The sequence below is a fragment of the Vidua macroura genome, chromosome Z (genome assembly GCF_024509145.1).
Source record: "Vidua macroura isolate BioBank_ID:100142 chromosome Z, ASM2450914v1, whole genome shotgun sequence".
NCBI lineage: Eukaryota > Metazoa > Chordata > Aves > Passeriformes > Viduidae > Vidua > Vidua macroura.
The window spans coordinates 11,612,845-11,639,530 of NC_071611.1; the positions used below are offsets into that span (position 1 = coordinate 11,612,845).

Sequence of the window (26,686 nt, forward strand, 5' to 3'; positions counted from 1 at the left end):
TTTGGAAGTTTTATCTTGCAAGCGCTATAGAGACATACTTCAAATATACGTTACGAGTGAGGGTTCTGGTGACTTTTAGTAATAGAAGCTTGTGAAGAGTGAAATTAAAGTCACTTTTAAACTTTACTACAATAGAAATTTGTGATCCATGATGCAGAGCCTCTTCAAGGAAGAACAAATGACCTTAGTCTTGTAGTATGTATATGCATGAAAAAAACACCAGGAAAATAAAAGCTTGAAAGTACTGATGGATGTTTATTTTGAATTTGGCTTTTTAGTATGACATTATGAATTGTTAGCTCCTTTCAAAGCCTAAAACCAAATGTGTCTCTGTTTTCTGTTGCAGATTGTGGTTATTTTTCTTTTTCTGGGTTTACTTGGGCTCAGCCTTTATGGAACTACCCAGGTGAGAGATGGACTAGATCTCACAGACATTGTACCACGGGAAACACGGGAATATGACTTTATTGCTGCACAGTTCAAGTACTTTTCATTCTACAACATGTATATTGTGACACAGAAAGCAGACTATCCAAATGTCCAGCACTTACTTTATGAACTTCACAGAAGTTTCAGCAACGTGGCATATGTTTTGTTGGAGGAGGATAGGCAGCTCCCCAAAATGTGGTTGCACTACTTTCGAGACTGGCTGCAAGGTAAGAGAGCGTTACAGAAACTTTTCCTATTTTGTCAGAAACAGCAGTTGTTCACAGTGGTATTGCTGTAGTACAGTCACACAGTTAAAGGCCCTGAGCAGTAGGGAGAATGCCTAGGTGCTGCTCTCAACCCACGTGTGGGCTCACTCTTTGTCACTTATTTTCTTTGTGTTTAAGTTTGCTCCCCAGTTTTTAAGACAGTTTTTAAGCTTTAAGGGATCATATCCATGCCATTCATGTCTAAGCAGCTGATGAGGCGTTATGGCCAAATATGGCCCTGTGTCTTGGGTAAATAAATATTTGGTGAGTGTTTTCAGGGCAGTGAATGAAAAATCCCTGTTCAGTGATGTATTCTGACACAGACTTAACTCAGCTCTTGAGTGATCTTTTTGGCTTCAACTGGGACTGCTGGCATGAAGAAAATTCAGTGTGGCTTATGTGTTTTATTGGGCTAGGAACTTACTGCATAGTCCAGGTTTCTATTCAACTACACTCACCCTTTCTGTGGTGCTGCTTTTCTGTGCTGAAGTGGTAGGGAAAGACAAGAGAAGGCATGGCCTATCCTATAAAATGATAATTATATTGAAACCAAGTAATTGAATAATGAAGATACTGTAATTGCACACGACAAATAACTGGTTTGTATTTAAAATGATGAGTACTGTTACATCTTAGCAAATTTGACATCAAACATACCCTGCCCAGGATTACTTTGGTCCTACCTATGACTTTCTATTGGGAGAATTTCTAGGAAGCTTTTGCAAAAAAAAAAAAAAAAAAAAAAAAAAAAAAAAAAAAAAAAAAAATTGTGCTGACCTGGTGACACTGTAAATTTTAAACTTAATTGTGTACAGATGACCACTGTAGCCAATGATTCTTAGAGAACATATAAGTAACTGTCAGTATCTGATGTATTTTATTCCTTCTGAAAATATGTTGAACAATATTAGGAAGGCAGATGCATGTAAGTGACAAATCTGCACAAAATAAGGTTTCCCATGTGTTTAATGCATTGCTAAATAATGCAAAGCAGTACTTCAGCTATTAGCTTTGGGGATTTTTAATGGTTTTAAAATACATTGGATCCATTAATTGCAATCTACTTACTGTAAGGTTTATTTAAAATATTTTGCTCACATAAGCATATTGGGACAGCATTACTGGCAGGAAGAAAATTCAACATAGCTGGATGTTTGCTGGATTGGAACCTTACTGTACTTGCTGAAATTCTAAGCAATCGTCCTTCTCTACGCTTTTCCAAATTCTCTTAAGCCTCTTCTGTTTACTTTGTTACATTTGTGGTTATTTTTTGCTGCTGTTCCAAAACAGTAGGAAAAAGTGTATCTGGTGTCCCCTCCTTTCTCTTTTTCCTCCTCTCCCATGAGGGAGATGGAAATCTGAGATTGTGCTCAGGAAGCTTTATTAGTACTCAACCTCAGCACAGTCTGCCAGCGATAAAGTGAGGAGGAGGTGCCCTTGGATCTGCTCCCTTGCAGGCTGCTCAAAGTGAAATGCTGGAGGCTGGCCCATTTGGTGTTACTCCCAGGAGTACTCCCATTCCCAGTGCCCCTCTGTCAGGCGCACCACATACTTTCCCAAACCTCTTTCACTTTGGGTGCCTGTCTGTCCTCTTTGCAGTCCTTTGTGTCTCTCTTGTGCTAAGAGAGCCAAGGGCCTGCATGCCCCCTCATGCTGTATGACTGTGCTCATGTGTGTTCTTTCCAGACATGCTCTTCTCATAGGTGTTCCTACTCTGTATTTAGCTCAGCACATAGTTACTTTTCCCCTCCAGTCCACATTAGCCAGCCTATCCTTATTAGTCCTCTGTTTTTCTTCCTCTGGAGGAGCTGTGTGTATTCCTGGTACCCGGGGCATGCTGACAGGCTGCATGGAGCTAAAATGTTACAGCTATAGTAAGGGTGACTCCAGGAAGCAATTAGTGACTTGCTGTGGTCCATGTGACATGCCAGCCCTGTGACAGGCCATGGATCAGCCTTTTGATCACACACAGGTTTAGAATTAATCATTATGATTGTTAATTAGCATTTAGGTCTGTATCCTTATCTCTCCACCACACCTTTTCTGAAGGGGTCACAATTAATACAACCCTGCTGCTTTGTAAAGTTGCAGGGCTCTTTGCACAGAGTGTGATACTGCATTCACAAGGCTGTAAAGGAGGATATTGAGATGTATCAATATATACTAAATTTTCAAGTGGTACAGGGCATTGATGTTACAGGGGGAGCTAGATTGTTGTACTAAGCACTGCCGTGCTTGTCATAGTTGGGGAGTTAGCTAAAGGTGCCGAGTAACAGGCAGAATAACACCTGATTGTTACTAACTGTGGCTGATGCCAAAGGAGTCAAGGGAAGGGAAGATGAAGATAGTATTTACAAACAAGGTACAGGTTTAGGCTAGATTCAGGGAGAATCCTCTGTGAGGTAGAACAGTTCTACTGGCGTAGTTTTATGTGCTGAAGGACTGGATAATCGAAGCAGGAACAGCTTTGACCTGCATGGCTAATTCCTGCCAACTTGACTGTGAATCCAGTGCCAGAGGTTAATGGGTCAAGATGGCCTTCTGACATGCTCACATTTGTCCAGCAGAAAGAAGAATGCAACATTTTTTGCATTTTTAAGAAGAACATTTTACATTTTTAAGAAGACATCCTTGGTTTAGCTGTACATTCTTCCTCATCGAATAGTGGAGTGTGCCTTCTGCCTCATGCACTTCTCTTTTCAGAGATCTCTTTTATTTTGCCTTCTAGTATTGTTTATGTTACCATATTTTCTGTTACTGAAAATGCAACAGAAGAAAAGTTCACACTAATCATTCATTTAAGCTGTAAACGTAATGTAAACATTGATTTTGTTATTGACCAAATGTAAATGAGGTAGCTTGGATTCCCTGATGGCTTCTATTTAGGCTTGTTTTTGCAAAGGGAAATCTTATCTGGTGTTTCAAGATGGCAGCTCACATGAGTCAGTAGGATTCCCTCCTCACCCCTACTCCTACATATTTTTCAATATTGTCACTTTCTTCTGAAGCACTAAGCAAAAGTGACTGCTTATGTGAAAAAATCCCATATATAAAGTTTTTTAAATTCCCTTAATTTCTATAACTTTTCTGCAGAAAGATGTCAGCAAGATACTTTCATCTTTCTGCCCAGAAACATATAATTTATCCCATTTATGATAGATTAAATGTGTATTAAAATAATTGTCATGAACATGAAAAGAGCAAAGTCTACTACAAATTCCAAAGTGTAATGGCAAATTTTACTTCTTGCAAGTTTGAAATTCTTCAGAAATTAAGTACAACTGCCAATGGTTTCTTAACATTCTGTAGACTTTGTTTCAGCAAGGTGAGTTATAAAATGACCTGAAACATAAAGTGTTTAAGCTGGCTGAAGAATAAAAGTGTAAAAAGGAGCAGGGTTTGAAGGATGACCAAACTTGTGAGACCAGGGGAGCAGGGGGATGTGGTGGAGACATCAGAGAGCTGAATTTTCACCCACTGCAGTAATGTTTCCAAGTACATGCCCTTTTTTGCAACCTCAAACTGGTAATGTCACGTGCTGATGGATTTATTTATTATTGTGTCTGTGGAGCCCCCTGACAGGGGTGGGATGTTTATGTGAAAGCTCTGCCCTGACATGCTGTTTATCATAGCAGTTTGTGTGCTCCTTCTGTGGAAGGGAGACACTTCTACTGGAAGTTACACTATTATTAGGTCATCTCCTTCTTTTCCGTGTGCTTTTTTGACAGCATCCTCTTCACTTTCCAAAGTCATTGTGTTTCTTGTCACTGATACGATAGCCCAAATACTCTCACCTGGCCACTTTGTGAGAAACTGATGTGGAGCTGGACTTGGCACAGAAGGGATGGATTGGTATTTTTGTATACTCTTACCAACGTTTCCCCTCTCTGTGGTGCCAGCAAACAGTGCTTTTTTGAAAGGGAACCTCAAAGTCCTTTGGTGATGTCAGAAAACCTGATGGCAAATTGTCCTCCTCCTGGAGCAGTGCTAGAGGACTGCATGCAGAGATCTGGCAGGCTTCTTTCATCATTTGGTTCTCAGCCTGTTGGCTTCACGTGATTTGACATGATTTAGTGAGACAGCATGGGAGGCAGTTTTCTAAGGAAGAGAGGACGAGTTTGTCAATGGGAATGGGTACTCTGCCCTGGAGACAGTGTCAGCTGGGGGCATTTTCTCTTCCAGTGCTCTTATCTCAGTGTAGCTGTAGCTAACCTATCCAGTGTGCAGCAATGGTTTTCATTACGTCTCCTCGACCCAGCTGTGAGGTGGGTCGACGATTTCCTCCACCACCACTCCCCCAGCTTTTTTCTTCCCTTCCCTGGACATGCGGTTTGTCATCTGCTTGCACAGAGCCTCCTTGTACTGGGCTGTGGCTTCCTGTACTAAATCTGATCCAAATTTCTGCTGTGAGGTATTCCGTCCTCCTTGAAGGGTGGCAAGGAGGAAAATAACAGTTGAGAGTGAATAGGTGTTGGCTGTGATCTTTACATGTGCTGGCAGCAGATCCCATGACTTGTATTAGCTGCACAAGTTGAACAGATGGAACAAATTGACAAAATCGTGTTCACTCATGCTGTGCTTGAGGAGCAGCTGAGTTGCTGTTTGAAGTTGAAAGTTTGAGTGTGTTTTTCTCCCTGCTCATAGTGGAATTTCTGGTTATACTGTAGAAGCTATTGCCCCAGTGCTCTGCAGTAGCTCAAAACAGTAATGAGAGTGGTGTGTGTCCTCCTCTGTGGCTCAGTGCACTCAGCCAGGGTTTTAGTGAGGCAGAGGTGAGTTTAGGAGAATGTTTCCCTTCTAGGTAACAGACTTATGCCTCCTCTGGTTGTAGCATGGTGAAGCTGGATGAGGGCTGAGCTCAGCCCTTTTCTGTTCTAGACAAGATTAACTCTTTCCCATACACTTCTCCAGGTGGAATGCTTGGAGAAGATCTTCAATTTCCCTTGAGGGGAAGCCATTTTTGCCAGTTCACAAGGCATCTGCAGCTTGCTAGCTCAACTTTACAGGTCTGCACAACCTGGGGACTCCTGAGTCTTCTCCCTTGCATTTTCTTGCTTCCCCTGCCTTTCTTTGGGCAAAATACTGGACATGCAACTGACACTTCCCACACACTGACAGTGTGGAGCCCCAAATTTAGGAGGCACCAGGTCGATAATTTTCATCCTGATTCAGTGCTGAAAAAGCATCATTATTCTTTCTCCTTCTGAAACTTGTTTATAATAGTGATTATTCACCTGCTTATTCTGTCTTCCCCTTGCCTCTCTTAACTCCTCAGGACTTCAGGATGCATTTGACAGCGACTGGGAAACTGGGAAGATCACGTACAACAGCTACAAAAATGGTTCTGACGATGCTGTTTTGGCTTACAAACTCTTGGTGCAAACAGGCAACCATGCAAAGCCCATTGACATCAGCCAGGTAGTGTATCAGAGTCCATGCTGGTTTACATAACAATACACAAGTCATCAGGAGTGGGGGGAGGTCTACAGAGGTTGTAGTATCTTTTTTCCAGCTCAAGGAGCTGAATGTCTGAATTATGCTTTTGTTGTATGGCCTTGCTGATGTTGCTGAAGCCACTCCTCAGATGCAGTACGGCCTATGTTGCAAAGTGTTCAAATCAACATGGCAAATACCAGTCCTTCATTGTTACTAGGTGGTATGCATTTTGTGCTCCCATGCCAGACATGCTCGGTTTCCATGGAAATTGTTGTGAAAAATACTTCTCTACATCCATAGGTGTTTGGAGTTTCGTCCTATGCTGGACATTTGCAATTATTTGATTTGTTCCTACTGATTTGTTCAAAGAAGAACATTTTAAAAAAGATATTTATGAATTATAGAGGAAGGAGACTGAAATGATTGCATGCAGTATCATATTCTTGTATCACCATCACTAAATACATCTAAAGTGCTGTAGAACTACAAATGGCAGTTATTAAAGCTGAGTAAATAAAATATGCCTGAGGTTACCGCAGCATATGACTGCATTTGCTGTAGCCATTTGTAAGTGGGAATACATTAGGAATGACTCCTTACACTAAAATTAGATTTCAAATGCTGAAGAAGAAATTCTTTAATAACATACCTTCTCTTCTCTAGGAGTCATCATCAACTCACTGTGCTTTCAGGCAGAAAAATAGTGTTTTTAATGAGCTTCTTGGCAGTTCTGCTTACTATCTTTCTTTTTTCTTCCTGGTATTAAAGGTGACAGTTTTACAGAGTACATTGTTCAAAGTTACTGTAGTGTGTGAAACACACTGCTGTATAGCAACATGCAACATGCTGTCAGGTCTGAATGAAGCTTCAGCAATGAATTAGGCAAAGAAAGGGAGTTGAAGAGAAAACCTTCAGTGAGATTTTGTTTAGCAGAGTGTACCAGGTATGCTGTGGAACAAATGCAAGTGGACTGCAGCTGCTGATATAATTTCCTGTGCCTGGGAGGGAGAAAAGTGTGGTGCACCCACAGGGGTTGATTGGGCGCTGTACTGTGCAGTTCCAGAGACAGCTTGAAGACATACAGTTGTTGCATATCCTGTGGACTAATTGAATCCAGATCCTTGAAATCCAACTTCTTTTTTTTTTTTTTTTAACTGCTGTCACTGTTGTTTTTCATTTCATTAAAAAGACCTGGAACTGGAGCTCAGCCAGAATTTTAAATAAACAAAACAAAAAGCCCCAGTAATACTTTTCACCCATGGAGTGCTCTGTAAGAGCTCTATCTTTGAAGGATTTGGCTAACAGAACCCTGGAAGTACACCACTGCTGTTTACCCCACAGATGTATTTGCCCACAGTGACCCAAATAACATGGGGCAGTCACCTGCTTTTTTGACGTTGGGCATTTTCTGAACACATAGGTCATAGGAGGCAAGTGTTAGCAAAATTTATACAGATGTTGTTTTATTTTTATAGCTCTCCTCCATTTACTGGGTGGCATTTCCTTCAGTGTTAACAACAGAGGTTAACTGCACACAGACATGTATAGGGACTCTTGCCAGATTTTCTTTCCGTGTCTTTAAATATGTTCCTCCAACTTGGTTGTTTTTCATTCTTGGCTGCAGTCTTTCAGAATTTGGATTTAATTGGTTCAGTGTATTCTGGAACCATCTGTTGATTTACTGGTTATTGTAAATATGATGAGTACTAATGTATAAGTAACTACTGTCCCTGCATTTTCTTAGATTTTGTTTGTGTTGTCCAACAATAGTTTACTGGTAAATCCCTTCAAGTGAAGATTCATGTTCTCTTGCTTTTACCCTCCTATACGTGTGCTGCATCTCCAGCCATTTATTGAAAGCACTATGGCAAGAGCGCTGAAAGCAAAACTTATTCTGAAAGGCTTCTAATCTTCTCCCATTTTGCAGCTGACTAAACAGCGTCTGGTGGATGCGGATGGAATCATTAACCCAAATGCTTTCTACATCTACCTGACAGCCTGGGTTAGCAATGACCCTGTGGCGTATGCTGCCTCGCAAGCCAACATCCGCCCGCACCGCCCAGAGTGGGTCCATGACAAAGCAGACTACATGCCAGAAACACGGCTGAGGAGTAAGTAGCATTTCATCCTAACATCCTACAGTTTACATGAGTGCCCCCACTCTTTCCTTCAAGCACCATTAACCCCTGATGCTGCACAGGGCTCAGAAGCATAAGCAGGAGAAGACATTGTGTTGCGCTGTAGTCATAGGAGATCCAAGCACCACTGTGACTGTGACACCATTGCAGGGTTTTGTCATGTTGAATAATGAGTTATAGGACAGTTTAAAGGTCTAAAAATTTATAGTAAGCATTGCTTTTTGAAGTGTTACTTGATAGTTGTGTCTGTGTGGGAAACCTGGGCATTTAATGAAATTCCTGCCTAAGTTGTTCTGAAATTTCATTACTGAAATTCTGTCATGGTTGTTCTCAATTCTTAGTATCTAAGAAATTTTTACCAAGGTGACTCATACGCTAAGCTACTGCACTGATATTGTAAAATAGCTAGAGGGACTAGGGGAGAAGTTCCACTTCACACTATTGACTGTTTTCCTGGCACCAATACCAAAAGTTGGCTTTGATTCAGCTTTCAATTGAGGATTGCTAGTTGGACACCAGTAGGGAAGGAGAGAGGGCATATAGGGGACAACTGGTGTACTTGGAAATGAGGTTGGATAACCATGCTTCAGTGTATCCAAACCCTAGAGCTTTGTGGCAGTCAGCCAAGTTTTGTCTTAATGAAAATTTATAGTTGAGATTATAATAGGGCAAATCATATTAAGCAAGTCAACTGAATGAAGCTGCGGGGTTTGGAACACACAATGGCAGTAACCAAAAGCTTGTTGAAGAAGCCTTTTCTTTTCTAGTCATAGAGTAGACCTTGCATTACACTCAAAAAGAAGTATGGAGAGTGTTGGTTTGTCAAATTATTAAAGGATAAAAAGTTATGTATTTCCTCAGTAAGCCATTACTTCTATATTATGGGGATTTTTCCTCCACTAATTTCCATCTGAATGTGGATTTCTCTATCTGAATTTCCAGATATTCAGTGGAAATCTTTAAAAAACAACCAACCTGCTCAAGTCTGTTTTTTCTCAAGTTTTGTGTCAGTGGATCTCAGTTAATCTCAGGGAAATGACCTTTGATTTTGAAGAAACTGCATAAAAGAGGAGCAGTTGGATAAAATTTTTAAATTATGTGATTGTCTACTCTTATGTTGCAGTTAGGGATTTTTGACTAGGGATTCAGTAAAAAGCACTATAGCACTGATCAGGATTAAATACATGGATTGAAAGATAGCTGTTAAATTATCTATAACTGTTAGGGAACTTGGTGGAGGCTGTGTTCATCCAATTACACTGCATGATAAAATAGAGTAATCTCACGTACTGGTTCCAATTTCTCTTTTTTGGAGATTTTTAAAACTATAATTTATTCCAAACAAGTAAATTTAAATTCACCACCTTTTATTCATTTTGCTGTGAAGAATAAAATGTTTTGCTAACTCTGGTCTCTGTATATCATCTTCTTCCCAAAAGTGCATTTTAACACTGTTATCATTTTCCTAGTTCCAGCAGCCGAGCCCATAGAATATGCTCAGTTTCCTTTCTACCTCAATGGATTGCGTGAAACTTCTGATTTTGTGGAAGCTATCGAGAAAGTGAGAGCTATCTGTAATAACTACACCAGCCTGGGGATCTCCAGCTACCCTAATGGTTACCCATTTCTCTTCTGGGAGCAGTACATTGGACTTCGTCACTGGCTCCTCTTATCCATTAGCGTGGTTTTAGCTTGCACGTTTCTGGTGTGTGCCCTCTTTCTCCTAAACCCTTGGACAGCTGGGATCATTGTAAGTTTATTATAAGGGTCTTTGTTGAAGTCAAATTCCTTTCAGCATAGCTCTTGCTGTAGTCGGGAAGGTTTTGTTTATGTCTGGGCCTCTGGTGGAGTATGTATATTGCATCATTCATTATATATTTATTCAACTTGAGGGGGTAGGGTTCATGCTGAAGGTACAAACCTTAATAACCTTAATCTTCTGGCCACCTTTCTTGCAGGTTTAAAGGTTTCTTAGAAAGTTATATAAACTTTTACCCTTGCTCAAATGCACACTAACATAAGAAATAAAGACACAGAGGAAAATTAAGAGCTTTATTAAAACAGTTTCTAATTCTGTATTCCTTCTCTTCTTTTGTCACACATAATTATTTTTCAAGGCAGTTGCTTATGACTAGCTTGTCTGTAAATTTTCCCAGCCATTTCTGAATGCAATATTTCTGGAAAAAACTGCAATGCTTATGTTGTACTGTACGGACTGTGGAAAGCCTGTAACTGAGTGAGGAGAAAGAGGATAAAATTGTAAACTGCAGAGAATACTCCTCCATGCTTTCTGCAAGGCACCAAAAGCCTCTCAGTAAACATTCAAGTTAAATTGAATGATGATGTCCCTATGTTTAAATGCCATAAAATATCGTATGGTTTATAAAACGCCAGAAGTAGAAAAGCATAAAACAGTTACTAATTTTTTTAATGTATATTTATATGACAGGTATGTTAAAAGGTAAATGTTTAGTCTAGAATATTTTTCATAGCACCTTATCAAGCAGTTTATGTTATTATGCTTGATTCATTAGCTTATAAAATCACTTATTGTAGTGCATACTTTTTCTCCTTTGGAAAAGGAGTTTATTTTCAGAGACCACCATTGCTTTTATAAGTGTGTCTATTTTTTTTCCCTGCTTGGTTTTAGCTACTTTTAAAGTTGATTCTCCAGATTTCCTTCCCTCTCTTTTCCTCAGGTTTTTTTACAAGGTAGATGAAAGAAAAATAAAAGCTTCCTCTTATATTTAACTGTTCACTTTGTCCATGTCAATCCCCTCCAAATACCTTAAAAGCTCAGAGTCCCTCTGTAACCTGAGACTCATCAGCTGATTATGGCATTCACTTTCTTCTGTGCTTTAGACATCCTCACTTATATTTGCAGTTCTACAAAAGAGAGTTCAAATACAGGTAGCTGAAAGATATTTTTCTGGAAGGATTGTCTGAAAGATGGGTGAAAAAGAAAAATGTACCTTTTGGGAGTACCCATGATAAGGAGGAATAAATGGTTTTTCAGCTCACTGATGTAACAAATACAAAGCCAGTGCTTCATGTGTTAACTGGTTCTTAGGGTTGCCATTGAGAAAAATGTAAGAGCAGCTTGTCTTTGGGAATATAGGATGGCTTTGAGGAATATGTCCTATGGTAACCATGTTATTTTGAAATGTCTTTCTTCTCATTGTCTGGAGTATAAGAAGATACTAACAGATGTTTGAAATCATCTAGGTGGTGGTGCTGGCTCTGATGACTGTAGAGCTGTTTGGCATGATGGGTCTAATTGGAATAAAGCTGAGTGCAGTGCCTGTGGTTATCCTGATTGCTTCTGTTGGCATTGGTGTGGAATTCACTGTTCATGTTGCTTTGGTACGTAAAATCAAGAAGCATTTAAAAAACGTCTTAAAATAAAATTGTGGCAATGTTCAGATCACAAATCCTTACAGTTTCTCATCAGTGACATGATTCTCAGAAGGAAATGGTCACAATTTTGTGTACCTGTTTATCTCAATGGAACAGAGTTGACCTTGATGAGGTGGTTCCTAACTATCGAGTCAGTCTCCCAGGAGACAAGAGAGAATACAATAACTGTGATACCTGTTTGTCTGATTATTGCAATTATATAGAGAAAACAGAAATCTTAAATCACCTTGCTTCATTCCAGACTCTCATGATCCTTGTCTGAAGCCTCTGTGTTGCTGCATCAGTGTTACACAGCTTTTTGTTTCCTCTTGCGTGTAGAGTCTCTATCTCACAAAAGAGAATTCTTCAGAGTTTTTCAAAATCAGATATTGTATCATTTGGTATTTCTGCACTTATTGAATGTGAACATGTTTGAATTATTGTTCTATTTGTAAAATCTGCACCTTCTTTTCAGAAGCCATTGGCTAATAATAGTAGGCACAAACTTGCAGTCTATAGGAAAATATTTTTCTACTGTTTATCTAGTTGTTTAGATGATGTACAGAGTTAGGGCATATAAAGTCACCCTAAATGAAAATAATAATTTTGAGAAAAACCAAAGTGGAAGTAGGGTAAGGTTAAAGAGGAGCAACTGGATCCCTCAAGTGATGACACCTTTTTCCCCCAGATAGACTTTTGGAGGTAAATGAATTTGCTAGGACTTGGAATCATTTGGCAAGTGTTAGTGTAGATGAGGAAGAAAGAAATGACAGCTTCTTAGTATTGAAGATTTAAACCAGGAAAAATGTAATAAAAAAAGGACAAAACAGTTGTTTTTAGATGGGAAGAAGCTAATTTAATTTACAGGACTTTACAGGTCACCTGTGCCTGAAGGTAAAATGCCAAGCAGACTGAAAATAGTGGTTTTCTCACATTGACACTGGAGATAAAAACTTTGGAACATATAAATAGTCAAATCAGTGTTGTATAAATAAAAAAGGTAGTGCTGGAACTTTTAATGCTGAATTTAATTGAGTTTAAGAGTGATTCACAATTCAGTTGTGGGCCAGTTTTCTGCTATTGCTTGTGAATTGTGACCTTGTTTTTTTTCTAGTTCTAGAGAAGAGAGACTTAAATTCCAGGACTGTGAGGGAGATAGCTGCTTCAGCACATATCTTAATAGCCAGTAGGGAATTAACTAAAGAGAGCCCTTACAAATCACAGTAAGAAGATCAGTCAGGTTCTTGTTTTCTTAAACCATTAAGTCATACACAGAGTAGACAAATTTGTAACACCAGCATTTGCATGTTCTTGATAAAGCTTATTCATACAGAGCTGTAGGGATGAAGACAGTTCACTACTGATATTGTTTCTTAGATACTACCATGTTCAGCACTATTCCTAGGATAATTTTGTATGTATAGAACTGCTAGCTTCAAAGTACTAAAAGTTTCAAAAACTTTTTTGAGTGAAATGAAAATGTTAAAAAAAGTCACAGAAGCCATGGACCCACAAGAATGAGAGGAGCAGCCCTGCAATTTTCACACCTGAAGTGCTTTCACCAGGATATGGATTCTTTTCTGGTGGAAATAGGCAAATCCAGAGACAAAAGGCTACTGTTGCAAGTAGGCATTGCTTCCAGAATTATTATGGTCTGACTCTGTTATCAGTGATTACTCTGGTTGCATGACTTCAGCAGCTGCTACGTGGTATACCTGCAGGATCAAGCCTTCTCTGGGTTAGGCAGCTCCAGAGATAACTTTAATAAACTGTAGTTTAGAGTAATTAACTGATGGAAATCTGTGTATGCTAGGAGAGAGGCTGTTTAGAAGGTTGTATACATCTGCCTAAGGAAATGGACTTTTTTGTTTTACAGGCATTTTTAACTGCCATAGGAGACAGGAACCATAGGGCTGTCCTTGCATTGGAACACATGTTTGCACCAGTGCTGGATGGGGCTGTGTCCACTCTGCTTGGGGTGTTAATGCTTGCAGGATCAGAGTTTGATTTTATTGTCAGGTAAAGGATTTTTGTGTTTTGACTTTCTTTCAAAAGTAAAAATAAATGTGCTTTAAATTTTTATTCACTTCAGTGAATCTGTCATTTTATTACTATGCATGGTGTGTTAAGTATGCTTATGTCATGGTCCTGCTTTCCCTCTGTTTTATTAACTCCTTGTTACTTGCTAGACATGGTAGTGTTTCCATTGCTGACATTAAAATCTGTTCCAGGAAAATCTGACACTTAGCATGAAGGAACACAAAAATGTAGCTCTTTAGAAAGTTTGCTGAATCCGGGTTTGAATTAGTTCAAAGCATCATGTATTGTCCAGTATTAGCTGCAGCTGACATTTAGCCTTGAGGTCCTCCAGACTTCTTGTATGCATAAAAATTTGTATGCAAAAGACATATGAACCTACAAACATTCAACTGTGCTGTAAGTGACTCTCTCAGGGCCTTCCCCTTCTATCCTTATGTAGGTTTTACATTATGAGGAAAAGGGGTGGGGGGATATGGGGGGGAGAAGGCGCTGTTTGGGAGCTGGGGAACCATAAATATGAACACAGAACTTCATACTAAAATTTTGTACAGCAAAGCCTAAAGGCCCTTCTGTGTAGAACTACAAGCAGGCTGTTTCTTGTGAATATAATTAAGAATGTGTGTTTGTCAAGTATAGAGGAAAGCAAGTCTTTTCTTGAGGGGAATTTGAGAAGTGCAATGAAACAGATCCTCTTCTATTCCAAACAATCTGTGGAGCTCTGCAAAATGGCTAATCTTAGAAGTAACACAGGCTCTTTGTGGTAAACTATAGCACGCACACAAAAAATAATCCAAGCCCTAAAATGGAACTGAGGTAGAACTGGGCCAAATAAAAATGCTCTGAAAGATGGCTTAACTACTTAGGTAGACATAAGCTGGATAGATGACTAGACTTAACTGACATCCATTTGACAACAAGAACAGCAAATGTCAGGGGCAGGAACTGAGAGAATGACTGCTAAATCTCATAAGGCTTTTTGTTGCTGTATGAAAGAGATTTGAAGAAAACAGGCGGTTTGCAGTTAGAGCTCATGAAACCTGCATGAAGATTATTACTATACAGGTATTCCATGTCTGAAATAGTCTTTCCGCACCCCCCATCACTATTTTTTTGCTTTATTGAATTAGCATTGAAGAAATAGAATTATTCTTTTAGTACCTGGTTTTGTAAGGGTTGGAACATTTTGACATACAGGTTGCTGATAGATTTAACCTAAATTTACAGGGGTATATTTTTTGTGTGCTACTTTCCTACTTAACAGATGAGATTTTGGCACACATTTTTGTGTCATAGCAAATGGAAGATTGTAGCAGCCCTTCACACCAAATTTGGATTGGATGTGCTCTCAGTTTATAAAATGAGCCTTTCAACTTTTCAACTTATGTTATTTTACTTTTTTTGGCCATCAGTTTCTGTTTTTATAGCACAATCTCACTTCAGTTTGCTGTGTTTTAAAAATAAAATAAAATAAACTATGGGGAGCCTGAGCATTGTTAGAGTGGGCAAAGAAGATCCTAAACTTCCGGAAAGCGACAGATTAGTCCAGCAATGTGGAAGATTAAGTAAATTAACAGACACTGTATACACCTACTGGTCAAAGCTATAATCCTCCTGTTTATTCTAACGTTAGATGGATGAGATGCAAATGTTTTTAATGTCTGTTGTTGATCTGTGTCCCAGTTTAAAGTTCTGGTGGTTTATGTTAGTAGAGTAGATTGGCTTGCTGATTTTTGTTAATGCAGATCAGAAATTCCCAAATGTTTACAATAGCAGGATATTTATAGTTTTACAAGAGTCTGATATATTTGATCAGATGTGGAAACAAGGAGGCAGTAGAGTTTGTTGCCAGCTAGACAATGTAATCAGCAGACCCATTAGTAGCAAACTTGCCCTTTGCCTTCTCCTCCAGGAATTTACCAAGACTGAGTCCTTGAAATCATTAGTTACAACGCAGCCTTAAGTTTAGTCTGAGCCCCAGCTGTGCCGAATACCAACTAGCAAGACTTTCCTTTTACTGACAGGTTTACCTTGGTATTCATGAAGGATCCCAGACCTTAGCCCTCAGTGGTGGGAAAGGACAACTACTTGTGCACTTTTCTCTTCTTCCATAGTATTTCAGCCTTTATGTTTGAATTGGCTGACGCAAAACAAGAGTATTCAGAGATGCTAAATTGTTCAACAAAAGATTAGCCTGCAATGCAGCTCTGCCATTGTGGAGTGCTCTTACTCAGTACAATGCTGAAGCTTACTATAGAATGGGCATTTTCTTTGCAGAAAGCGGGTTCCTGTGTTGTAAAAGAGTTGCAATTCAAGCTTTTTGGTAAAACTGGAACTCACAGAATTCTAGGCGTTAAGTTTGATTAATGAATGCCAAGGAAAACCCTTACCTGATATACTGTAGATTTAATTAGACATTGTGCTGTAAGTTGCAGAAGCATTTCACAGTGGATTAGCTGCTGGGAGAAGAGGGGTTCTTTTCCTTCGACACAAAATTGTTTAAATTCTACACCCTTCACTTCATTTGTTTGCTTCTGCTGGGTTTTCACTAATGGGGGCCCCTTTTCATTGTATTTGTGCTTTCAATCCATTCAGCGATTCCCTGCACATTCCATATTTTTGTGTTTGTGTAACACATTCATAAATAACATTACGTACTTCTAGATTCTGGGAAATTAACAAATTTAATTTTTTTCTTTCCTTTCTCAACTAACACTTTGTGGAATGTAGCTTCTCTAATTCAAAAGGTAAAAATCCCTATATCTTATATGGAAAGTGATATAATTGTTTCCTTTGATGTTAATAATATGTTAATTTAGTATCTGTATTATTTTAACATATGTAGGAGTAATTTGTAATCCCTTGTTTCTAACAGTGTCTATTCTCTCCCCCAAACCATTTAAACTGTACTTCAGGTATTTCTTTGCTGTTTTGGCAATCCTAACCATTCTGGGAGTTCTCAATGGATTGGTGCTGCTTCCTGTTCTTCTCTCATTCTTTGGACCATACCCTGAGGTCAGTAGAATTAATGGTGAACAGAAAAATAATACTATGTTTGCCCTGCTGTCCCCCTCAATCACGCCCCGGTTTTAGAAAGTATTTTTTAAATTTTCTTGGATTAAGTTTCTTGCTCTCAAACTTTTTAATAAATTTTTATTAAAAGTTTTGTTCCTTACATAGTTGATCCTACTCTTTTTTAAAGTTTTCTTTAATAAGTCTTGTTTTAGAGGTCACAATAAGTAAACCTGATAGTGTTATTTATACTACTAGCATAATGTGATATGCCAACAACTTTGTAAAAGAAGGATTTCTCTCAATATTTTGCAAAAATAGTTTGTTTTATACACATACCTTCTACTTTCCTACCTCACTGGCTCTATTGCATTCCTTGAAGTGTTTAACTGAGCAGACCACCAGGAAGGCCTGTGTGGACCAACACACACAGTGGTGGTCGACAGACCACACCTTGATAACCATGACTGGTCTGCCAGAAGGTCCCCACTGCCCAGTCACCTCTCCCTGTGGCATTCTCCTTCCTCATGTAGCATTTTTGATGTGGGGCAGGCTTCACTTAGATCTTGATGACTTTACATTACAAAGTCCAAGTCTAGACTCCAGGATTCACCAATACCAACTTTATATTTGGTTGTAGATCATTTATTACCTACTCAGTAGTTAATGCAATTACTGTGTTACATAGGGTTATGTTATCACGTATAGAATCAGTGTGCTGTGTTTCGCATGTCTATATATATGTGCGTGCACAAGAATAAAACACAAGGTATGTATACAGCACTGGTATATTTCAGAAGTGTTTGGGTTATTTTAATATTAGTAAAACAGTTTTGACAACAGTGTGTAATCTCTTAATTCCTAACAGTATGCATGACCTGTCTCTTACTCAAACAATGTGTATGTGTGTTATTACCATATATATTGCTGTGATGTGTGTATCCATCTCTCTTTGCAAATAGATACAGAATAACACTGTCCCAACCCACTAAGGTGATTTTTTGAAATCACTGCTAATGCTTGCTGAAGGGGGAGGACAGCCCACATATTTTTATTTTTATATTTGCAAGTGCCTGCATATACACATATACATGCTCTTCCTGAGATAATGATACTCGGAAGAATCTGTGTAGTCTTGTTTACATACATATCTGCAGATGGAGGTCATGTCTTTTATATTCTGATTAATTTTTTCAGTTCAGTATCTACGTTCGTCAGAAAACTGTTGCTAAGCTTGTTGTGGCATGGCAGGGTGTATTTGGCAGAACATTGTTTGTGTCAAGCACTAGTGATTAAAAGGGTAAAGCTAGCTGAATGTAACTGAAAGTGTTGCTGTCATCAGGTTTCTCCAGCCAACGGACAGGACAGATTGCCCACACCATCTCCTGAGCCTCCCCCCGGTACTGTGAGGTTTGCACTGCCACCTGGCCACACAAATAATGCTTCAGATTCCTCTGATTCTGAGTACAGCTCTCAAACCACAGTATCTGGCATCAGTGAAGAGCTGCATCAGTACGAGGCCACGCGAGGTCCTGGGGCACCAGTCCATCAAGTAATAGTGGAAGCAACTGAGAATCCTCTCTTTGCAAGATCCGGTGTAAGTAGCTTTCATATGGACTAGCAGGATGGCAAGAAGTTTTTTGGTGTGTTTTGTTTTTTTGGGTTTTTTTGTTTTTTTTTTTTTTTTTTTTTTTAATCTATTTATATTTGTGGAAAACTCCTTGTGACTGATTGTGCTTTGTGACTTTGTGCCAAAACCTGTTAGAAGGGAGTGAAGGTTTTCCTCATTCACTCCTATAGAACTGAGTTGGGGGTAAAGTGGTGGTACAAAAGCAGGGCCTTTGGCATGGGTAATTCCTATTACATCCTATTGGCACTAGCCACAAGAGAGAGCTCTCAGTCTGTTTGATGACTGTTTTCAGAGAGAGGAGGAGGAGAGATTACAAGATCCCAACCTCTTTCACACAGCTCCTTGTGGATTGCTATCATATACCTCTCTGTGACAGCACGTTTTGGGGAGAAAGATTAGAGCCAGAAGAAAGCAGTTTAAGTGTTGTACCAAATCTTGGGCCTTGTTGCATCTTGCTACTGGGCTGGCATAATTGCAATTTCAAAGGAAAGTGAAAAAGCTCTGTCTCCTACCCCTGCTGATGTTGCATGCTGAGCTGCAATGTGGATCTGGTTTTGTTCAGCAGAGGCCTAGAAATAGGTACAAGCACAGCCACATTTGAAGTTGGTCATGGTTTATTGACTGATGTAGCTGCTGTGCTTCACGCTCTTTATGGAAATCAGGAAACAGATTCCTACATCTATACAAACTACCCTACTAACATCCTGTGCATGTCCCCTGCATGGAATAGCCTTTTCCAAATGCCTGCAATTTTGCTTGTTGGGTTAAGACCAAGTGCTTGTCACCCATCCCTTTGAAAAGATGGACTGGCATGTAGGAAGGTTACAATGTTTTCAGCTGTCATCCTGTGTTTTTCTGAAGATGTGCTTTCCAGGTTTTAATAACTTCAGACAAAAACCATGGGAAAATCAATTATCAGATTCCACAACGTTCCCTTTGTAGAGTCAGAGCATTATTATAATTATTCCCAGCATAAAATATAAGCAAGCATAGTATTTACTTGCTTTGCTTTGTCAGAGGCGTAACCATGCATGTCTCTCTCAGGTGGTTCAGCCGGAAGCAAGGCATCAGCCGAGCCCTAGGCTGCAGTTGAATCCAGAGCTCAGCACGCAGCAGCTGTGGCATCAGGGCAGACAGCCCAAAAGGGAAGCGAGGGAAGGGCCACGACCACCTCCTTACCGCCCTCGCAGGGACGCTTTTGAAATTTCTACTGAAGGGCACTCGGGACCCAGCAGCAGCAGGGATCGCTTGGGCCACAAGGCTCATTCCCACAGCGTTCGGAGCCCGGCGTTCGGAGCCGCGGGCGCCGCCGGAGCAGCCTACTGCCAGCCTATCACTACTGTGACTGCCTCGGCCTCAGTCACTGTTGCTGTCCACCCTGCCCTGCACAGCCACAGCTCTCGGGGAGCGAGCTTTCCATCCTATGAGGGACACCACGAAGCCAGCCATGTGCCATTTGAGGACCCCCATGTGCCTTTTAATGTGCGGTGTGAAAGAAGAAATTCTAAAGTGGAAGTTATAGAACTGCAAGATGTTGAATGTGAGGAAAGGATACCTGGCAACAGCTCACAATAAGGTAGGTCCGTTCCGTGTAACTGCAAGCTTTGGCCTGTGTCAGGCAATGGTGTGATCAAAAGAAAGAGGAAAAATAAAGTTTCTCAGAGGTAATTTTTCACATAGAGCAGTACTTACAGGTCACACTGATCGCCTTAAATCTGCTAACTGTGAATATAGTACATTTTGCACTAGACATGAGGTTGGCTAAGACATTGCACTCCAACACTGGGAAGTCATAGTGCATTCAGACATTTACTACTTTGAAGAGCCTTGCAAAATGGATAAGTACATCATACAATCTCACTTTACCAGATGATGAAAATAAAGCAGAGATGTTGTACAACATCTTCAGAGCTGTGTGGCTGCATTTACCTTTGCCTAAGTCCTGTCTTCTGGTCCCTGAATCAGGCATGCTCTAAAACACTATATAAAATGACATTGCCTAGGAGAGTGTAAAGTTGCCAGCTACTTCAGGAGTTGTCATCTCTTGAATAAAATAGTTTGTGAAAGAATTTAAAGTCCATAATAAGGACTGAATCCCTCTGGAAGATGAGCCAAGTGAGAAGTGGGAAGTCCTACCATGCCTAGTGCACTGCTGCTCAGCAGAGCGTCCCCTGCTCTTTGGGGAGGCCTTCAGAGACCTCCCCAGTGACCTCGTACACTGGAGGTGTCTGAGCTAACCTCTGCCTCGCCAGGGGCAGCTACAGTGGCAATTGCAAGTTTGCACAGGATAAAGTTGCCCATTGAGTTTTTGCACTGAAAACTTCTTGGGGCTCTTAAATGAAAAACTATTTCTCATTATTTTTACAATGTTCTTCTCTTGCAGGGGAAAAAGAAGGTGTTAGAATAGTTACTTATCTGTGGATTACTGTTTTTTTCTCTTTGCTTGTCTGAGCTTTTCAGTGACAGACACCAGTATGAGCAGAGCAAGTAATTTTATTTTGATTCTAGAATATTTTGCATGTACGTATGCACACACACAGAATTTTAATGGAAATTTTTATGATAATTCAAAATGAAACCACTTTTTGAATTATAAAATGTCTCTTCAAACATCCCAAAGCCTAAATAGATGTGAATGCCTTTAGCCTTGCAGTCTAGAAATATGACAATAGTATCCACAGAATAAGGAAATACTTGGGCTTAGTTTTTTCAAGCTGAAATGTATGGTAATGTGAGACTTAAATAAACTCAGTATTCAATGTAGGATACTTCTTCTTCAACTCTTCATTGGTTTTGACTGAATTTTTCACAGCTATCTAAAACTAGGAACTTAGAAATTAAAGCAACTACATTTTTAAAATCAGCATCAATATTTCATCACCAGGAAATTAATTACTGAGATGAAAGCAGAGCCAGCATTTCCTGACTGCTAACTCTAACCAAGAGAATAATGAAATTAGTTGGCTTAGTTTGGTTTGTTTGTTTTTCTTGAAATTTAGTAAATGTTTGCTTTTTTTCTCTCTCCTTATTTGTACAGGGTAATAACTGAAGCAAAGAAGAGGCCAAAGATGGAAAACTGTATTCCAGAACTGTTTGAAGAGAAGAACTGCTTGAAGTTGTAGAACAGGACATGCTGCATCAGGACAACAGTTCACTGTTACTGTAACCTATTGTATTATTTTGTTAAATATTTCTTTTAAGTATTTAAAAGATGTACACATATGTAATATACAAAAGAACAATGTAAAGTAGTATAATTTGGAGTAAGTTGCCTTTGGGCAATAGAATGGGGACAATATTGTGTGCTCTTTGTACTTTTTGTACATTGTTATCTGTGCCACAAGTAAGCTTAATCTAGTTCTAAATTTCAGCATAAGTTGGTGCTGCTTAAATATTTTATAATTTACTTGTATAATTCTATGCAAATATTGCTTATGTAATAGGATTTTTTTAAAGGTACATGTCTGTTTAAAATATTTTAAATTTGTGTATCACAACCCTGTGGTAGTATGAAACGTTACTGTTAACTTTCAAACACGCTATGCGTGGTAATTTTTAAAATAAGCAAATATGAAGAAAAGCAAGTTAATCTGGGAGGCTTAAATAGACTTAGCTATGTGCAGGTTTTGTTTTGCTGTATGTGTCCAACTGTGCATCTGGAAATATGCATGCTTTTGTGTGTATGTTCCTGGTGTACTCTAGTTTCTCTTTTACTGTATGTTAACAGTTGGTGGGCTTACAAACCCACTGATGCTGATGTGAGTCTGGCTTTCCCTGTTAGTAGGCACTAGTGAAAACTCTGTTGTTGTTTACCAATATATACAGCTATAGACTGCCATCATCAAAGGCCCAACTAAAATAAACTAAAAAGAAGATAGGGAGTTGAGGTTTGGAATTATGTTTCAGTTCCCAAACCCTTAATGACTTGTTTCACATGACTTTGGTCAAGTCACTTAACTGCCCCATGCCTCAGTTTTTCATTCTGTAAAATGGTTATAATTACACTTACCTACCTCCCAGGAATGTTGTGAGGCTTAATTACAGTTCATGTAGTGCTTTGATTTTTTTTTTCCTCACAAAATATGTCAGGTAAGTGCAAGCACTATAACCATTATTTTTTCACTTCCAAAGGTGCTGGATATTGAGAGGTGCTGGTGGTTATAGAAATACAATGAGCATCTGCCTTATTTTGATGCTGCTAATTGTGAATGGCATTAGAAGCTGGATAATGGATTGTTTGATGGTAAGCCACAGCTTAGCTGAGTCATTACAGCATTGAAAGCAGTATCTTTGGTCACCTTATTTTCATGGCAAAAAGGAGTTAATAGTAAGTACTAAAAATCAAATAGAAGGATTAAAAAAAAAAGTATATTCACTTTTACATATAAATGGCTTTCTGGTGGGCTGGGATGGTAATGACACGTAAGGCCTGGGTAGTTATTTTCTTTATTGTTTGTGTTTTCCCATGCTGCATTGGCACTTTTAATTATAACAGCTAAACTGGGATCTCTTTGCGAAACTAATTTAGCTTTTTGTACTATTATTTTTAAACTAAAAGGGGATTGCTGCAGGTGAAGGGTCTGGAAAAACACTACAATCTGTGTTCCAGTTGGAAGCAAACTGTAGGAACAAAGAACCTTAATTTAAAATAATGCAACACAAGTTTTCATTATCTCTGTCTTCCTTTTTCATCTTTTTTTCTGCCCTTCACCAAGCTGTTTTTAGAGCAAGTAGATGTTCAGTTTTGTATTCAGAGCCAAACACAACCAATATTCAGTTTCTAAACACAGCAGTGGTGGGGCTTTTCTTTATATATACATGAATAGCAGTGGCAAATTCTTTGATGGGAAAGTGTTTTTCTCCAGTGGCTTCAGGGAGTCTATCTTTGCCTACAGACCTTGCCAGCAAAACGAATGGGGATAATTAGAATGCACAAATTTCCATGCCTTTTTTGCTCACTTGAAAACACTTTGATATGAGGCACTTGTTTACAGATCTCCAATGTGAACGCTCGAAGAGCAGGTGGCGAGAGCCTGGAGTCATTCCTGTGATACATAAGCTACTGTTACAGTGCACACCAAGGGTTAATGTCGCAACTGCCTACTGGTCCAGTTCACTGTCTAACGTGAAAACTCTTGATGACAAAAAGATGAGGGGCCCCAATTTAGCACTAGCAGCATAGTGATCTCAGATCATACAAACTCTGCAACAAAACTGTATGATACTAATTGGAAGCTGCCTTCAACCACCAAGCTTGTGCGCTCACGTGCCAGAGGTTGGCAGGGCTCCCACTGGCACCATTCCATGCTGCCGGCTGCCTTGCTTCCTGCTCTTCCTCAGAAGGGAAGGGGCCCAGGGCAAGTTGCAGTGTCTTCCACCTGCCCCTGCCCGAGTCTTCCTGTGTGCTTGTGTGTGGGTGAGCTGTCTGCTGCTTTGTGCACAATGTAGACCTTCTTCTTCGATAGTCACATTGGCAAGGGGAGAACTCAGTGGCTGGCAACATTTATTTTGTTTTGGTTTTGTTTCTTAACTTTTTTAATCATGGGTGATATTTATATTTTTGTATCATAAGAATGTTTTTCTTACAGTATTTGTCATGCCAGTTTATAATAAACAAAATGCAGGGATTTTATTTCTATTGGAAACACTATTACAGTTATGTTTTTACTGTTTAATGGATTTTTATTTGTATAGAGTGCTTACTAATGTTAAATAGGAAAGAGTATATAACATTTACATTATGGACTTGTTGTAGCTTTTAGTGTAAGGAGTTGAAAGGAAAAAAAAATATTCAAACTGGGTCTCATTGCCTGCCTGTTTGGTAGGAGTGGGTTTGTGTCATTTCAGTTACAAAGATAAAATTATGCCATATAATTTATTTATATGAAAATTTATTTTTGTAGTGTACATAGTAGTCATCAAGTCTTTTGACAGAAGTATATTTTTAAAGAGTTTATATGTAATGATGATACCATTATGTTTTGGAACACTGCTGAGATACAATTACAGTGCACACTTTTCCTTGTAAACCCCCTGGAGAAAAGAGTGTTTAACAGTGTTAAGAGAGAAAGAGAGTGTGAATATTCATACAATTCTGAACTGTGTTTTAGTTACCATTTGTGATCTAGTGTGGTTCTCATTTTAAGCTTTGAACGGAAATTGTACAAACTCTCTAAATATTAATGTTCAAACACTGATAGAAATTCTAACATGAATAAAAAAATATTATAACTTACTGGTTATGAATTTGGTTGTTTTATGGAATGCTTCTTAATTTACTGCTGGTTATCTCTGCAGGTGCAACCATGCAATCATTCTGATTTGGAGCATGATTCTGAGATCTTCCAGTTTTGGGATGTATGGGATATTCAGATTGCCCATTTTGGAGCAGGAGCCATTTGTTACCCTGTCTAAAGGGTAGCATGCTGGTCCTTGTCTGTTGATTCTGTTACTTTTGCAGGCTGGGGAATAGGTTTAGGACTGGGTTATACATGTCATTCTCACTCTGAATGAAAAAATTTGTTGGCTAAAGCATTTTATATAAAGTACTTTATATAAAGTGCTTATATAAAGGTTATTTCTTCTTAGATGCAGGAGTAAATTCTGTATCTTTTTCCCATCTCTGTGGTTGCGCGCTAAACTGGATAACAGAATCAGTCTGGTATTTCCACTTTGTGGAATTAAAAATAAATGTGTTCTGAGTTCTGAAAACTACAGCCCTTCATAATAAGGGAGACTCTTGACAGAATTCCCTCCAGGAAGCGTGCTACTGCTTTCCAGCCAGGGTGCAGGTCCCTGTGCCCTGCACGAGCCCCACTAGGCAGAGAGGAGAAGCTACAGTCTTAACCCTTAGATGACTTTTTTACATGAGACTTCTAAACTTTTCATAAGGGAAAAGCTCAAACCTGTCTTGAGGTAATTTATAATTCAGCCTTTACTTTCCATGGCCAGAGTAAATACAAATACAATATTCAGTTTTATGTTTTCTGGAAGTCTAACCACAAAAGAGAAAAGAAGAGTTAAAGGACTTGAACTGCAAAACTTCAACACATATGTTTCTACTACTCAAAATACTCTCCCTCACACCCTCAGGATTAGCCAGCTTGAGTAAGGTTGCAGATTTGGCTTTTGTGGATACAGCCCATGAGAATAGTGCTCACTTAAGCCTTGCTTTAGCTCAGCTCACTCACTTCATCTTTTATGTCCCAGCCATCCATGGGAGCTGCTCCATTCACACAGCTGGAAACCATGTAAATAAATCAATACATTCTGTCCATCAGAACATGGAATTTTTTCCTTCAAACATTCTGTTCTGCATCAACAATAGTTATTTACATGATATTACTTGTCATGTTTAGTTTTCTTATCATTTTGCTGTCAGTCTGATTAACCCCAGGTAAGAATTTGATCTGATTTTTGCCAGAGATTGACCATATTTATTCAGGCCTTAAGTAAACATATGGCCAAATTTTTGTTGGCATAATGCATGTATTTAACAGCTTCAGGAATGCCGCATGCTGCTAAACTGCAGCAGCACTGATATATGAACAGGTGTTTCATTTTTGTTAACTTTTACTCCCAAGGAGCTTTTGAGACACTGAGTGTTTATATCTGAATATACCATTGCCAAATTGTAATTATTTTTAATGTCTGCTTCAAGCAGTGAGAACAATTATTACTTTCCACTATAATCATTCTTGTCTTTTTTCTTGCAAACATGTTGAATCTTATTGCTAGAACAGGGTGTGTGCCAGGCAACGGCACTACCTAGCTTAAGTGGCTGGAAAAAACACATGCCCAGTTTAACTTTCCCTGTTTAATTTCAGCTAATTAAACACAAAAATGAAGCAGTACTCTGCTTTGGGAAAAAAAAAAAAAAGGTTAATGTATATGCTGGTATATTTGATACTGCAGAAATAATTTTGTTCCTATAGACACTATGAAAAAAATCTCTGGCTCAGATACTTTGCAGCGTTTGTCTGCAGTGTCATCCGGGCCACTTATCACCCTGCCAGAGCTTTCTTTATGAACATTTCTACTCTACATTTTAACAGCTGTAGCTGGATGGGTCACCAGGTAGAGAAAGAGCTGCCACAGCAGCTGAAAAGCACCACCTTGCCATTAGTGCAAGGTAAGTCTGCAATGGAGAAGATTGTATTTAGGGTTAATGATGCACAGAACACAGAACAGCTTATGTTTTAGCCTGTTTTGCTAGTCCAAGCATTCTCAGACTCTTGTCCAGACTTAACTCAAGCTGCCAGTTAAAAGTTGCTGGATCTGTGAATCTCCTAGATGAATTAGAATGTCAAGTGTGCACAGTGGATGCAAACTTTTGCACAATG

General features: G+C 39.2%; 1 protein-coding gene across 1 annotated transcript in view; it reads left to right on the forward strand.

The window, feature by feature from the left end:
• The window catches only part of PTCH1 (patched 1), a 66,514-nt gene extending 41,935 nt beyond the window's left edge, over positions 1 to 24,579 (forward strand). The window contains exons 15-24 of the mRNA XM_054003843.1: positions 347 to 656; positions 5,971 to 6,113; positions 8,059 to 8,242; positions 9,739 to 10,019; positions 11,495 to 11,632; positions 13,542 to 13,684; positions 16,618 to 16,717; positions 18,057 to 18,311; positions 19,389 to 19,920; positions 21,382 to 24,579. Of these exons, the coding sequence (XP_053859818.1) occupies positions 347 to 656; positions 5,971 to 6,113; positions 8,059 to 8,242; positions 9,739 to 10,019; positions 11,495 to 11,632; positions 13,542 to 13,684; positions 16,618 to 16,717; positions 18,057 to 18,311; positions 19,389 to 19,919 (2,085 nt within the window). The 3' untranslated portion in view covers position 19,920; positions 21,382 to 24,579. The remainder of the gene's footprint in view (positions 1 to 346; positions 657 to 5,970; positions 6,114 to 8,058; positions 8,243 to 9,738; positions 10,020 to 11,494; positions 11,633 to 13,541; positions 13,685 to 16,617; positions 16,718 to 18,056; positions 18,312 to 19,388; positions 19,921 to 21,381) is intronic.
• The last annotated feature ends 2,107 nt before the right edge of the window (positions 24,580 to 26,686 follow it).